A 15,877-nucleotide genomic window follows, 5' to 3' on the forward strand; every position below is an offset into this window, starting at 1 on the left:
GTTTGAGGTGTGTGTCAGGTGTGTGTCAGATGTATCTGGTGTGTGGGGTGTCTGTGAGGTGTGTGGGATGCGTGTGAGGTGTGTGGGTGGATGTTTCTGGTGTTTAAGGTGTGGTTTCTGGGGGTGTGTCAGGTGTGTGTGTGAGGTGTGTGGTGAGGCCCGGGCAGGGTCCGAGGGGCGCATGCGCGGCTCCCTAGCAGGGGCGGTGGGGGTGGGGTGGGGGGGTGCAGGGCCAGAGCCCAGGCCCCGCCTCCAGCCGCGTTTCCATGGCGACCGCAGCCTCCGTCTCCCCGCTGCAGCCCCCGCCCCGCCCGGCTGCGAAGCGTCTGGAACCGCATCCTCCGCATCCACAATCCGCACCGTCGTCCTCCCCGACCGCGTCCTGCAGCAGCTGCCAGTGGAGCCGCCTGTGAGCTATTTCCACATTTCTCCTTGCAGAGTGGGGGCGGGGGGCCCGAGTGGGTGCGGGGGTGCGAGGCGCGTGTGCGGCAGTGTGCGAGGTGCGTGTGCTCGCAAGTGCGCTTGTGCGTGGCGCGCGTGCGGATGAGGGTGTGAGTGTGCGTGTGTGCGAGGCGCGTGTGCGGATGCGAGTGTGCAGGGCGCGCTGCACGGCCGGCCCCCTCCCGCGGGCCTCCTCTGGTTGTCCCAGGCCAGGCCGACCCCGCGGACCCGAGGCAGTGGTCTCCAGGCTTCCCGTGACGGCGGGGCCCCGGCACGAGGGTCGCAGCCTGCAGTTCAGGGTGTCTCCGAGGTGGGCAGGGGGTGCCAGTTCCAGCTCCTGCCCAGCTCTGTCTGCCGGGGGCGGGGTGGGGCGGGCGGCAGAAGGGGCGTCGGACCAGAGCACCGAGGAGCGGCTGCCCGCACGGTGGTGCGGGGTGGGGGGTGGTCTTGATGGGGGCGTCTGCGTGACAGGCAGGAAGCGGCCAGAAGGCCGGGAGGGGCGCGGCTCCGGAACCACCTGCAACAGGCGCGGGTGCGGGGCCACAGGTGGCTGGAGAGGGAGTGGAAGCGGAAGCAGCTGCGCGCCCACTCCCCTCCGCGGGGCTGCGCCGGCCCCGCAGTGCAGCTGCCTTTGAATCAGCCGGGCAGCCACGGCCGCCTGCAGCGCCAGGGGCAGGAGGCTGCGGTGGCGCCCGTGGGGGAGGGGCGGGACCCTCAGGGATCCGCAGTCACACGCTCTTGTGCCCCCCACATAAGCCCTCCTGCGCGCACCCCCAGCGTGACGCAGCATTCCAGGTTGGGGGGCGCATGCGAAAGCGAGTCTGTGACGTGACCTCCAGCCGAGCTTCCGTGGACTTTCGACTGAGAGCCTGCACCCCCGCCCCCGCCATCCATCTGTCCATCCACACGGCCTCGCTCACCCGCGCCCCCACCCATCTGCCGTCAGCATCCCACGCCTCCCCTTGCCCCAGAGACAGGAGCTGGGCACTGCCTCCCTGCCAGAACGCGGCGGGTGGGGCGCAGGGGACCCGCAGAAGATGCCGCCACAGCGCAGGTGCAGGGAGGGGCCGGGAGGAGGAGCAGAGGCGGCCCCCTAGTTCCACGAGCCGCGTGCCTTCCGTGGGAGGAGGCCCCCATGACGCAGCAGTGCAAAGGGACGGTCTGGTGTGTGGGGTGGGAGGGTTGGACCCCACACACAGGCCGGTTCCCCGTTCCAACCCCGCATTCCGCCTGGGGCGCTGGGCCTGGAACCAGAAGCGAGGCTCCAGTGGGCCCCCAACGGCTTTTTCTTCCTGAAGACGCCTCTCGGCCTGTCTCCGTTGCCATGCACACCCGCGATGACGTAAATTGGCCGTCCGAGGAGTTGGAGTTGAAGTTTGGCTCGAAGGGGACCCCAGAAGCGAAGCTCCTCCTGGCGGGGTCCTGACCCCTGGCGCCGGCCCCCCGGGGCGTGGCTCTACCCTGTGGCGCTGCGGGCCGTGACTGCGCCCCCTCTCCGCCCCCCTCCCGTCTGTACAGAGGCTGGGCTTGCTCTGGGAGTCCGCTGCGGGGAGACCCCTGACCCCTCCTCCTCGGTGGTACCCCCACCCCCGCGGGCCAAGCTCCACCTCAAGCCCCGGCGCTCGCCGCCCTCGCCCGGACCACGTCATTCCCCGGCCTCTTGGCCCTCGGCTGCTCCAACTCCGCTTCCATGGATCACTTCTGTATTTAAGCCCCGTAGGGCCTCGTCCGTCTCCACCTGCACACACACGGACGCTGGCTGCACCGTGAAACCTCGTCCGCCGAGTGCCCATTGCCCCTGCCTGGGCCACGTGGGGACCCACCTCAGGCAGAGTCTCCAGCCCAGGGTGGGTGTTCGGGGGACCCTGCACGGCCTCTTCCGGAAAGGCCCAGCCGGGCACAGGGTCGCCTGTGATGAACGCCCAGCAAGGGGCACGGGTTAGGGCCCCAGAGCGCGTGGTCAGGTCCAGGACTGGGGACCCTGTCTCCGCTCATCCAGGTCCTTCCGGCTCAGAGTGGCCTCCCCCATCTCCTATCCAGCCCTCGCTTTCCAGCCTCACTCCCGCCCACGCAGATCCTTTCCCCCTCTGGTCCTTCCTCCTCAGTTCTTTCCACACGCAGAATCTGCCACCTCCAAATCCTTCCCCCTCTGATCCTTCCCCTTCAGATCCTTCCCCCCTCATATCCTTCCCCCTCAGGTCCTTACCCCCTCAGGTCCTTACCCCCTCAGATCCTTTCCCGCCTCATGCCCTTCCCCCCCATGCCCTTCCCCTTCAGATCCTCCCCCCTCAGATCCTTCCCCCCTCAGATCCTTCCCCCTCATATCCTTCCCCCTCAGATCCTTTCCCCCCTCAGATCCTTCCCCCCTCAGATCCTTTCCCCTCATGCCCTTCCCCCCCATGCCCTTCCCCTTCAGATCCTTCCCCCTCAGATCTTTCCCCTTCAGGCCCTGGCCCTCAGATCCTTCCCCTTCAGGCCCTGCCCCTCAGATCCTTCCCCTTCAGATCCTTCCCCCCTCATATCCTTCCCCCTCAGGTCCTTCCCCCCTCAGATCCTTTCCCGCCTCATGCCCTTCCCCCCCATGCCCTTACCCTTCAGATCCTTCCCCCTCAGATCCTTCCCCTTCAGATCCTTCCCCCTCATATCCTTCCCCCTCAGATCCTTTCCCCCCTCAGATCCTTCCCCCCTCAGATCCTTTCCCCTCATGCCCTTCCCCCCCATGCCCTTCCCCTTCAGATCCTTCCCCCTCAGATCTTTCCCCTTCAGGCCCTGCCCCTCAGATCCTTCCCCCTCCGATCCTTCAGAGCTTTCACCTTCAGAGCCTGCCCGCCTCAGATCCTTCCCCACTCTGATCATTCCGCTTTCAGATCCTTCCCTCTCAGGTCTTTCCACACCTCTCAGATTCTTTCACCCTCAGGTCTTTCCCCCTGAGACCCTCCTCCTTCATATCCTTCCCGCCTCAGAGCCTTCCACTCAGATCATTCCGCCCTCAGGTCCTTGCTTATCAGAGCCATCCCCATCACATCCTTCCACCTTCAGATTCTTCCCCAGGCGAAAGTTGCCACCTTCTAACCTTTTTGCCCTCGGGTCCTTCCCCCTCAGATCTTTCCACTCTCAGATCCTTCGTCCTTAGACCCTTCCCCCTCAGGTCCTTCCCCTTCATATCCTTTCCCGCTCAGAACTTTCCACTCACGGATCATTCCGCCCTCAGATTTTTCCCCCCCAGATCCTTTCCCCCTCAGATCCTTCCCCGTTCAGATTTTTCTGCCCACAGAGCTTTCCCGCCTCAGAGCCTTCCACTCTCACATCTTTCCCCCTCAGAGTCTTCTCCCCTCAGAACCTTCCCTCTCAGATACTTCCGCTCTCCGATCCTTCCCACCTGGGATCCTTCCGCCAGGCTGATTCTTCCCGCTCAGATCCTTCCACCCTCGGATCCTTCCCCCTGCGTCGGCTCCTTGCCCCCTCGGGTCCCTCCCCCACCCCGTTGGGGTCCCTCCCCTCTCAGATTCTTCCACCCTCGACTCCCTCCGCTCCACCCCACCCCCACCCGCGCAATCCTCCCCCGTTGGATCCCTCTGCCCTTGGATCCTTCCCCCCCTCCCCGCAATCCTTCATCCTTCCCCTTCTGATCCTTCCACCTTGCAATCATTCCACCCTCAGCTCCTTCCACCCTTAGATTCTCCTCCACGCAGATGCCTCCACATTATCTCTACTTGAGTGGCAGCAGCTGGGCAGAAGCTCTGTGACCGCGGGTCCCCTGCTCCTGTTCCCCGGGCGCCTTCCCACACCTGGAACCCGAAGCGGAGCCTGGCCACTGCAGGGCGAGAAAGAGTGGTCACTGCTGGCTCTGGCAGTTAACTGGACATCCCATCCTAGCGCTGCTGTCACAAATTACAAGCGGGTGGCTTAAAATAAATTCTTTCGCAGTTCTGAAGTCAAGAAGTCCAAAATGAAGGTGTTCGCGGGGCCATGCTCCCTCCAAAGCCTCTAGGGGAGCTTCTTCCTCGCTTCCTCCAGCTTCTGGTGGCCCAAGCAATCCTTGGGTTTCAGCTGCATCATTCCAGTCTCTGCTCCGTCTGCTCCGTCTCCTACATCTAATTTCCCTGTAATAAAGATACCAGTTTTGGATCAAGGCCCACCCTGATTCAGGACGAATTTATTTTAGCTTGATTACATCTGCAAAGACCATATTTTCAAATGAGGTCCCATTCAAAGGCACCCCTCACACAGATCCTAGGACTTGGATGTATTTTTGAGGGAACATCATTCAACCCACAATGTACCCTCCTCATTTGTGGGTTGCAACTGTCTTCTCCCAGTATTGGTTTTTTCCTACCATTTTTTGAAGGCTGTTTTGATAAGCAGAAGTTCATAGTTTTAATGAAGTCATTTTATCAATATTTCCGTTTGTTGTTAGTACCTATTGTCCTAATGAAAAAATTTTTCCCTCCCTGAGATCAGAAAAATCTTCTCCTGTATTATCTTTGAGGTGCTTTATTGTTTTGCTTTTCCAGTTCAGGTTTATCCACCTGGAGTAGACTTCTCTGTGTAATGTGAGGTAGGGATCAGGCTCACTGCTTTTGATGCAGACAGAGGTTTACTGAGAGGCAGCTATGCTGCAAGTCAGGGTCCGTGTGTGCAAAGTGTGTCATGTGGGACTTCTTCCACCACACAGTAGCCCCACACCACTCCATTTCCAATGCTGTGCAACAAGCCAGACCCTGGCAGATGAGATCTCCTCCATGTTTTTTTGTTTTTGTTTTTGTTTTTTTGGGTTTTTTTTTTTTTAATGGAGTTTTGCTCTTGTTGCCCAGGCTGGAGTGCAGTGGCACAATCTCGGTTCACTGCAACCTCTGCCTGCCAGGTTCAAGCGATTCTCCTGCCTCAGCCTCCCGAGTAGCTGGGATTATAGGCGTGTGCCACCACGCCTGGCTAATTTTTGTATTTTTAGTCAAGATGGGGTTTCAGTATGTTGGCCAGGTTGGTCTCAAACTCCTGATCTTGTGATCCACCCACCTCTGCCTCCCAAAATGCTGGCATTACAGGCGTGAGCCACTATGCCTGGCAGTCCATGTTATTTTCCAAGATACTTGGTGTGTTCCTGCCCCTCTGCCTTCCATGTAAAATGACAGTGCTTGTCAAGTTCATTTAAAAAACTGTTGGGATTTTGATTAAGATTTACTGCATCTACAGATCGGGGGGTAGGTAATTTGTTTAAACATGGAAACTCCCCAAATCCATAGACACAGCCTTCCCCATTTACTTGGGGGATTTAGCTTTTCTTGGTCTCTGTCGACAATGTTCCCTGGTTTCCATGTGGAGGCCCTGCCCTGTCCCTGTTCCTCAGCTCTTTTTACACCTATTCCTGAGGATTTGATAGTTTTGATATTATTTAAATGGAGTACTTCAATAAATTATGTATTTATTTATTTTTGCCACTGACATATAGGAATGTAACTGATTTCTGAATACCTTAAATCCAACAGCCTTGCCAAACTCACTTTTTGATCCTTATGATTTGTCTATAGATTCTTCTGGGGTTTCTAAACACAGAAAGTGTTTCATGGGTGAATAATCAGAGTATTATTTATTCTTGCCTGGCACTAGAGCTCATTTCTTTGTCCTACCCTACAGCATTGGCTGAGACCTCTAGCGCCATAACTTGTAGAACCGCAGATCAAGGCGCTTTCAGGATTCACATTCAGTGAGGTTTGCTGTGGGGATTTTGTGGTTCACTGTTACTGGGTTACAGCACTCGCCTCCTGCCTTAGTGTGCTAATGGGTCCGAGGAATAGTAAATGAGCCCTGAGTCTTACCCAGAGTTACTTCTACTCCTCTAGCAATTGATCAGATTCGCTTTTTCATTGTTCTGTTAATACGGTGAAAAATACGATTGCTTGCCAAATGTTAAGCCAAACTTCATTTCCAGAATACACCCAACCTGTCATATGTTACCTTGTTGTATTCGCTGGACTCACCCTGCTTGAGCTTTGGGGCTTCGCAGTGGTGTGTGCGTGTGGAGGAGGCTGGCCTGTGAGCTCCTCTCTGATGCTGTCCTTGCTGGGTTAGGGGACTGAGGCTAGTTGGCCTCAGGAGCTGGTGAGTGCTCCCTTGTCTTTCTGGAAGTTTTGTGGACGTTTGCATTACTTTCCCTGTAAATGGTTGGTAGAATGCTGTGGTGATGCTGTCTGCGCTTGGAGTTCTTTGTGAGAAGGTTGCAATGGCAGATTCTTTCTTCCTCTTCTTCTTTTTTTTTTTTTTTTTTTTTTTTTTTTTTTTTTTTTTTAGGCGGAGTCTCATTCTGTCACTCACGTTGGAGTGCAGTGGCGCGATCTCGGCTCATTGCAACCTCTGCCTCCCGGGTTCAGGCGATTCTCCCGCCTCAGCCTCCCGAGTAGCTGGGACCCCAGGTGCCACCATCGCACCGGGCCACAGGTTCCGTTTCTACTGCACACAGGACCTTTCTTTTTTTCCTTTGATTGATTGAATACATTTTGTTTTTCTGCTTTTTCCATTGATCAGCTCGGAGGTCATCCGCTGCATTCTTTTTCTCTAGGAGGTCCGCCTGAAGGCGAAGCCGAGCACCCTCGGCCTCTCCGGGGTTGGTGGGGCCCCGCTGTGGTGTTCAGCTCCGCAGGGGCCCCGCTCCCCGCGGCCTTCAGCGCCGGGCTCGCAGCTGGGCTGACTCGCGGGTGCCCTCTTGTGGCCGCTCTGTCTCACTTCCTGCGTCTCCGGCAGAGTCGCCGGACAGAACGAGGACTGACTGCAGGATAAGCACGTCCCATGCGGCTTATTGCGAGGGATGCTCTTATATTAAAAATGGGCTCGTGGCCGGGCGCGGTGGCTCAAGCCTGTAATCCCAGCACTTTGGGAGGCCGAGGCGGGCGGATCACAAGGTCAGGAGATCGAGACCACAGTGAAACCCCGTCTCTACTAAAAATACAAAAAAATTAGCCGGGCGCGGTGGCGGGCGCCTGTAGTCCCAGCTACTCAGGAGGCTGAGGCAGGAGAATGGCGGGAACCCGGGAGGCGGAGCTTGCAGTGAGCCGAGATCGCGCCACTGCACTCCAGCCTGGGCGACAGCGTGAGACTCCGTCTCAAAAAAAAAAAAAAAAAAGAAGAAGAAGAAGAAGAAGGAAAAAGAGGAGATTGTCTTGTCTAGAGCAGCCGCTGGTGGAAGACTCCCCCGGCTTCATGGACAGTCACTGGTTGGGGTGCTTTCCCCTGCAGTGCTGTGGGGTCCAGAGGGGCTGTGGGGGTCAAGAAGGTACAGTACCCAGCATCTGGCTGGATTTGACCGGTTTGCCCAAGGAGGCTGGCCTGACCACTTACAGCCTGTCCCTGGTTCTGGTGTGAGGAGCATTAGGACCAGCTCAGGGTCCTCTGGCTTTAGAGCCAGCTGGCGTGGGTGTCCAGGGGGCAGCCTGTGGGCAGTGACCCTGTCTGTCTCTGGACAGGACAAGCACTGCCATCCACCATGGTGAAGCTGGGCTGCAGCTTCTCTGGGAAGCCAGGTAAAGACCCTGGGGACCAGGATGGGGCTGCCATGGACAGTGTGCCTCTGATCAGCCCCTTGGACGTCAGCCAGCTCCAGCCGCCGCTCCCTGACCAGGTGAGGGCCTGGGCCAGCGTGGAGTCCCTTCTCAGGCTCCCCTGGGAACAAAGGGGTGTGGGGTGAGGTTTGTCTAGATGTGACCTCTTCCCAGGTGCAGTAGAGCAAGCAGAAGAAGGACCGTGGGGACCAAAACCCCAGTTGGCCATGGGCACTCCTTGTGACCTCCTGGTCAGCTCCCCCATATGCCAGAGCTGGGCAAACTGGCCGACGGGTAACCAAGAATTCACGCACTGACTCCTAGACAGCAGCCCGCCCACCTGCTGTCCATAGGGCACCCAGCAGGCAACGCTTCCCACCCTTCCCTCGGGGCATGGCCCTGTCCTGGGTTGAGCCTGAGATATGGAGGTCCTTGGGCAAGTGACCACCGGGGGTGCTTATAGCAGAAACTGGGGAGAAGCAAAGAGCTCAGTTCTAGCCCAGCCCAGTTTGACCCCCTAGGGAGTTGTGCAGCATGAAAGGCACCCTGAGTTGTCCCTGCTGGAGGTGGGGGCAGCATCTATGCTGGGGACCCGGGACAGGAGGACCACCCCTGCTGGCCAAGGGCAATTCTCCAGCACCCTGAATTGAAGGCAGCAGGCAAAGCGAGGGGCTCCGTCAGCAACCAGGCCAAGCCCAGGACTGCCATGCGCCCAGCAGACTTTCAGTGTCCACCTTCCCTTGGCCTAACTTTGTGGCTGCTGGAGCCCTGCCATCCACCAGACGGTCCTGGGAGATGGTCAGGGTCAACACCACTGCCACGAAGCTGACCCTGGCTCCCTCCCCTCTCAGTTCAGGGCTCTCTTGGATCCCTCCCAGCTGCCCACTGAGGCCATGGCCATCTCTTTTCACAGGTGGTCATCAAGACGCAGACAGAATACCAGCTGTCCTCCTTAGACCAGCAGAAGAAGTTCCCTGACCTGGAGGGCCAGAGGCTGAACTGCAGCCACCCAGAGGAAGGACGCAGGGTAACCACACTCACCCCACCCACTGTGGGGACTCAGGGCAGGGGGAGAAGGTGGAAGGCAGCTGGGGGTGCCTGGGCTCAGGCCAGGCCGGGCTGGAGTCCCCTTGCTGTCTGGGAGGAGAGGGTGGCGGTGAGACACCCCACCCAGAGCTGGCCTCCAACTGCCCTGCAGTCATCAGGCCCCCTGGCGAGGCTGCAGGTGCGGACTGACCAAACGGTGGTGCTCCTGAGATGTTTCTCTTCCTGGGAAGCGCTGGCCAGTGCTGCTTGCCTGTTTGCCCAGAGGGTCATTGTCTCATCTTCAGTGACTTACGGGCTTTCTATGTAATACTTTCTTTCTGCAGTATATCTGGCAAATATCTTCTCTCATCCTCTTGTTTAAATCTCTCAACGTTATTAAGATAGCTTTAGTCATTTTTAGTGGACTGTTTCCAAAGCCTTCCATTCTCCAGTAGTAAGATCTGCTAGGGCTCCCCGCCCCTGGCTTCACGTTCCAGTCTGCAGCTCATGTTACAGCACCCACTGTGGGCAGTCCCCTGGGAGGCCTGGTGAGTGCAGCCTCTGACTCACCTGAGGCTGTGGCCCCCATCCCCTGTGGAGCCCACAGCGAAGGGAAGCTGCAAATTTCCACAAGACCCACCTGGGTCAAAGGCCACATCACTTTACCTGGTGGCAGATGTCTCCAGAACCCCAGTGGAGGGGCCGCCAGCAAGGCCTGGCCCCCAGGGGTGATGCCAGCACACTTGACCCTCGGAAAAGTGGGAAAAGCCACTGGCTGCCCAGGGCGGGGGGTGGGGTATCAAGACTGGAGGGCGGGGATGGTCCTGTGCCAGCACCAGCCCCTGAGGAGCTCCCCACAAAGGCGACCCCTGCCTGGCGTGGCTGAGCCCCTCTCTGCCCTCCTGCCAGCTGCCCACCGCGCGGATGATCGCCTTCGCCATGGCGCTGCTGGGCTGCGTGCTGATCATGTACAAGGCCATCTGGTACGATCAGTTCACCTGCCCCGATGGCTTCCTGCTGCGGGTAAGGGGGCCAGGGCTCTGGTGGGGGGCGGTGGAGCCGCGCCTCCTCCCATAGCCTCCAGGCAGGGGGTGGCAGGGGTGTCTGCTGCTGCTGGGGGAAAGTGGTCTCCAAAGCCATGTTCCCGTTATTTCTCTAGAACATGAAAGTCTATCTTTTGAAAATTTAAAAGAAAGGATGTGTTAGTGATGGGTTTCTCTTCTTGTAATTTAAAAAATAAGTAAAAGATGAGGCAGAAAAGGTCGCCCTCCAGCCATCTCTCTAGGGGTCATCTGTCCTCCTGAGTGACTTGTGCGAGGTTTTATTTTCATATAACATGATATTAATGCTCCCTACATATTTGGCAAATATTTTCTTCCATCCTTTTTTTTTAAATCTCTTTGCCAATAATAGTTATAGCATTTAGTGTGTTTTTAGAAAGCCTTTTATTCATCAGAAGTAAAATCTGCTCCTTTTCTCCTTAACTCCATGGTTTATGCTCTGGAGCGCGCTCGCAGAGGCCTTGCTGGGCTGAGCAGGTCCACTGGTGTCTGCGCCCCTCTCCCTGGGTGGCCCCCTCCCCTTACAACCCGCGACCTCCTGGCTCCGTGGCCCCCCCCACCCAGGGCCCTGAGTTCTGAACCGGAGGCTGACCTTCGGTGTCCTGAAACCATGGCTCCGTTACAAACTGTCCGCGGTGCCCCCAACCGCAGAAGCGGGAGGGCCCGGGCCCGGGGCGCACAGGAGGGCTCAGCCCGCCGGCCCTGACCCGGCCCCTCCCGCAGCACAAGATCTGCACGCCGCTGACCCTGGAGATGTACTACACGGAGCTGGACCCCGAGCGCCACCGCAGCATCCTGGCGGCCATCGGGGCCTACCCGCTGAGCCGCAAGCACGGCACGGAGACGCCGGCGGCCTGGGGGGACGGCTACCGCGCCGCCAAGGAGGAGCGCAAGGGGCCCACCCAGGCTGGGGCGGCGGCGGCCACCGAACCCCCCGGGAAGTCGTCGGCCAAGGCGGAGAAGGAGGCGGCGCGGAAGGCGGCCGGGAGCGCGGCGCCCCCGCCCGTGCAGTGATGGTCTCCGGCCCCGCAGCCCGGTCCGGGGTAGGTGCGCGCCGCGGGGCCCCGCCGGCTCTGCCCCGGTCTCTTCCCGGCCTCCCGCCACCGCTTCTGAGCCAGAGACCCCGGCCACCCCCCTCTTCCTCTTCCCTCCGACCCGACCCGCCAGAACCTCGGGAGTGGGGGGTGTGAATCCGAGCCCGCCGTGGGGCGCGGTGTCCGTGGGGAGCCCCCGGCCGCGTCGCCGCTCTCAACCCTCGGGCTCTGTCTCCGCAGCGTCCCCCGCCAGCTCCTGTGACCAGCGCGTCGCCCGATGCTCTCCGCCGTGTTCGTGTCTCGCCCCCAGGCGCCCTCGCTGCAGCCCTGCCCCCGTGGGTCTCTGACTCTGTCGCTTTTCTCTAAGTAAAGATTTCACGTTCACCGGAGTCTTCCATCTCTCCTGCGCGTCCTCTGCCCGGCTGGCCTTTCTCCCGCCCCCCACCCTGCCAGCTGTGAGTGAGGCCGGCATTGTGCTCCCCCCAGGGACCCCCGAAGGACCCAGGAGAGATTCCGTGGGGGCAGCTCCCGGGAAGCTGTAGCGCGCCCAGGCGTCACGCGCATCCTCGCGCTGGGTGGTCCCGGCCTTGTCCAAGCCCCACCGGGATATGCCTTAATGGCGGGGCTCCGGCCCACCCAGGGGAGCCTCGGGTCCATCCCTAACCGCTGCCCAGCCCCTTGTCCTGCTGGTTCCACCCCCACCATCTACCTGGTGCTGGGCCTGGGTCCCGGGCATCCCCCCTCTGACAGGAGTGTCTGCCTCCCCGCTGACCCCTGGTTCTGGGCGGCACCCATGAGCAGCTTCTGCCTCCTAGATGTGCGGCCCACAGGCATAAATGACCAAGTGAAGAAAGAAGTGAATGGGGGCGTCTGAGTGGGGAGTGGCGCCTGAGGAGGGGTGAGCTCTGGCTCCTGGGGTCTGGGTTCTCCCGTGTCCCTGGAGCCAGATGAAAGATGGTAAGGCTGAAGGGCCAGGGGAGCCTAGAGCTGCTGTGAGTCCCCCCCCAGCATCCCCACCTCAGCCCCAGCCAACTCCCGGCACTGAACACTACAGGGAATGGACTCTGGCAAATCTCACCCACCGCCTGCACCACCCCAACCAGCTGCAGCTCTGCAGCGCCGCCCACCCAAACACCTGTCCTCCTCGGATCCCTTTCACGTGGGGCCCAGACGCCCCACCTGGTGGGAGGGGACTTCGGGCCTTGGGACTAAGGGCTTGCGGCTGAGAGACAGCAACAGAGCCTAGACGGTCCCGCCAGCCACTGGAAGCAGCTTCAGGCAGGAGGGGCCGGCATTTCCTGCACTGCGTGGTGGAGGGTGGGGGCCTCACACACAGGTGGGATCCCTTTGGGAAGCCCCGCCTTGATCTCAGCATGGAGCCCAGTGACTTGGAGAACAGCCCAGAGCAGCCTCTACGGCATCAAGGGAGCTGCCAGAGCCAGCGCCAATGGATCTAACCTGTTCCTGGGCACTGGGCTAGGGGACTGGATGGTCACTGGAGTCCTGGTTGTGAACACAGGGCTGGATGCTCAGACCAAGAGTGGATGGAAGACCCCCACCATTGGCTCCCAGGCCTGCTGGCAAGGTGGGGGTCTAGGCAGCTTCCCAGCTCCGTGGGACTGGCCTGCTTTGGAACAGTGGGCAGTGCCCAGGAAGCCTGTGAACTGAGCCTGCCAGGGAAGCCGTGGTGAACTGGAGGCCAGCCAGGTGGGGTCAGGGAAGGCAGGGCTGTGCACACCACACCCTTCACTGCTGGGCTTCTAAGGGCATTGAACAGGCACACGCAGAACTGAGTTGGCCCTAATGGCCTGCAAGGGAGGAAGGTGGGGGACCTGGGACCTCAGCTGGGATATATGAGGGCAGGGAGTCTCTGCATGGCTGATGTTTGAATTAAAATACAGCTTTTTCCCTATATTTTATTATTTTTATTTTTATTTTATTTCATTTTATTTTTTGAGACAGAATCTTGCTCTGTCGCCCAGGCTGGAGTGCAGTGGCGCGATCTCCGTTCACTGCAAGCTCCGCCTCCTGGGTTCACGCCATTCTCCTGCCTCAGCCTCCCGAGTAGCTGGAATTACAGGCGCCCGCCACCTCGCCCGGCTAATTTTTTTGTATTTTTAGTAGAGATTGGGTTTCACTGTGTTAGCCAGGATGGTCTTGAACTCCTGACTTCGTGATCCACCCGCCTCGGCCTCCCAAAGTGCTGGGATTACAGGCGTGAGCCATTGCACCTGGCCATGCCAGACTCTTTATAACAATCAGTTCTCAGCTAGACGCAAGCAATGGCTCATGCCTGTAATCCCAGCACTGTGGGAGGCCGAGGTGGGCGGATCACTGTAGGATCCAGCCCTACGGGGCTTAGCAGGTGTTCTCCCCGCCTGTGGAGATGAGAGATTGTAAGAAATAAAGACAAAGAGATAAAGAGAAAGAGCTGGGCCTGGGGGACCACTACCACCAAGACGTGGAGACCAGTAGTGGCCCTGAGCGGCTGGGCGCGCTGATATTTATTGCATACAAGACAAAGGGGCAGGGTAAGGAGGGTGGATCTTCTAAGTGATTGACAAGGTGAAACAAGTCACGTGATCACAGGACACAGGGCCCTTCCCTCTTAGGTAGCCGAAGTAGAGAGGGAGGGCAGCATATGTCAGCGTTTTCTTCTATGCACTTATAGGAAAGATAAGACTTTAAGACTTTTACTATTTCTTCTACCGCTATCCTCTACGAACTTCAAAGAGGAACCAGGAGTACGGGAGGAGCATGAAAGTGGACAAGGAGCGTGACCGTTGAAGCACAGCACCACAGGGAGGGGTTTAGGCCTCCGGATGACTGCGGGCAGGCCTGGATAATATCCAGCCTCCCACAAGAAGCTGGTGGAGCAGAGTGTTCCCTGACTCCTCCAAGGAAAGGAGACTCCCTTTCGCGGTCTGCTAAGTAACGGGTGCCTTCCCAGACACTGGCGTTACCACCTGACCAAGGAGTCCTCAAGCAGCCCTTATGCGGGCGTGACAGAGGGCTCACCTCTTGTCTTCTTCGTCACTTCTCACAATGTCCCTTCAGCACCTGACCTTATGCCCACTGGTTATTCCTAGGTTATATTAGTAATACAACAAAGAGTAATATTAAAAGCTAATGTTTATACTAATGATTGATAATGTCCACGATCATCTCTATATCTAGTTTGTATTATAACTATTCTTATTCTAACTACTTCCTTTATTATACTGAAACAGTTTGTGTCTTCAGTCTCTTGCCTCGGCACCTGGGTAATCCTTTACCCACAGATCACAAGGTCAGTAGATCGAGACCATCCTGGCTAACACAGTGAAACCCCCTTTCTACTAAAAAAAAAAAAAAAATTATCTGGTGTGGTGGCGGGCGCTTATAGTCCCAGCTACTTAGGAGGCTGAGGCAGGAGAATGGCGTGAACCTGGGAGGCGGAGCTTGCAGTGAGCCAAGATGACACCACTGTACTCCAGCCTAGGCGACAGAGCAAAACTCCGTCAAAAAAAAAATCAATTATCGGGTCAGGTGCTGTGGTTCACACCTGTAATCCCAGCACTTTGGTTGGCCAAGGTGGGTGGATCACAAGGTCAGGTGATCAAGATCATCCTGACTAGCACGGTGAAACGCGGTTGAGTGATGAAGCCAGCTGGATTTCCTGGGTCAAGTGGGTACTTGGAGAACTTTTCTGTCTTACAAGAGGATTATAAAATGCACCAATTAGCACTCTGTAGCTAGCTAGAGGTTTGTAAAATGCACAAATCAGTGCTCTGTAAAAACACACCAATCAGCGCTCTGTAGCTGGCTAGAGGTTTGTAAAATGCACCAATCAGTGCACTGTAAAAACACACCAATCAGCACTCTGTAGCTAGCTAGAGGTTTGTAAAATGGACCAATCAGCACTCTGTAAAATGGACCAATCAGCAGGACATGGGCAGGGACAAAGAAGGGAATAAAAGCTGGCCACCACCCCCCATATCCCCCAGCCAGCAGGGGCAACCTGTTCGGGTCCCCTTCCACAATGTGGAAGCTTTGTTCTTTGACACTTCACAATAGATCTTTCTGCTATATATGCTTTGGGTCCGTGCCACCTTTAAGAGCTGTAACACTCACTGTGAAGGTCTACAGCTTCATTCTTGAAGTCAGCGAGACCACAAACCCACCAGAAGGAACCAACTCCAGACACACTACACACCGTCTCTACTAAAAATACAAAAAATTATCTGCACGTTGTGCTGGGCGCCTGTAGTCCCAGCTACTCAGGAGGCTGAGGCAGGAGAATAGTGTGAACCTGGGAGGTGGAGCTTGCAGTGAGCCAAGATTGCACCGCTCACTCCAACCTGGGCAACAGAGCAAGACTCAAAAGAAAAAAAAAAAAATTCCTCACAGTAAGTAATCAAGCAAGAACTCACTCATTACCTTGAGAGTGGCACCAACCCATTCATATCTGCCCCATGACCCAAACACCTCCCATCCAGGCCCCACCTTGAACGCTGGGGGTCAAATGTTAACATCCAAACTCCAGCATCTGGCATTCCACCCCATCCGCTCTATCACACTCCACCACCTCGTCTCTCTACCTACCAGCCTATCAATTATCTGCCACCTATTGTCTATGGCCTATTATCTATCATCGATCACCTATTGTCTATCACCTATTATCCTCTATCATCTATCACCTACCGTCTATTACCTATCATCTATCAATAATCTGTCTTCTCTTTAGCTGCTACCTACCTAACGTTTTTTCTGAGCCAATGAGTGAATGGGGCATCTGAGTGGG

The 15,877-nt window shown here is 57.5% G+C and overlaps 3 protein-coding genes across 3 annotated transcripts in view; 2 read left to right on the forward strand and 1 right to left on the reverse strand.

Moving 5' to 3' along the window:
- LOC105471164 (zinc finger protein 511) overlaps positions 1 to 15,877 on the reverse strand; it is a 42,847-nt gene that overhangs the window by 16,459 nt on the left and 10,511 nt on the right. The gene's annotated exons all lie outside the window — the stretch shown is intronic.
- On the forward strand, positions 182 to 4,574 carry LOC139356066 (myosin IC heavy chain-like). The gene is made up of 6 exons (XM_071068865.1): positions 182 to 397; positions 439 to 549; positions 650 to 751; positions 913 to 1,495; positions 1,740 to 2,288; positions 4,102 to 4,574. Exons 1-5 carry the CDS (start codon positions 182 to 184, stop codon positions 1,865 to 1,867), a joined length of 1,140 nt encoding a protein of 379 aa, XP_070924966.1. The 3' UTR covers positions 1,868 to 2,288; positions 4,102 to 4,574.
- On the forward strand, positions 255 to 11,478 carry LOC105471198 (calcyon neuron specific vesicular protein). Its single transcript, XM_011723573.3, has 6 exons — positions 255 to 409; positions 7,899 to 8,053; positions 8,887 to 9,000; positions 9,909 to 10,022; positions 10,784 to 11,103; positions 11,335 to 11,478. Exons 2-5 carry the CDS (start codon positions 7,919 to 7,921, stop codon positions 11,072 to 11,074), a joined length of 654 nt encoding a protein of 217 aa, XP_011721875.2. The 5' UTR covers positions 255 to 409; positions 7,899 to 7,918; the 3' UTR covers positions 11,075 to 11,103; positions 11,335 to 11,478.

Source organism: Macaca nemestrina, chromosome 9 (genome assembly GCF_043159975.1).
Source record: "Macaca nemestrina isolate mMacNem1 chromosome 9, mMacNem.hap1, whole genome shotgun sequence".
Taxonomy (NCBI): Eukaryota; Metazoa; Chordata; class Mammalia; order Primates; family Cercopithecidae; genus Macaca; species Macaca nemestrina.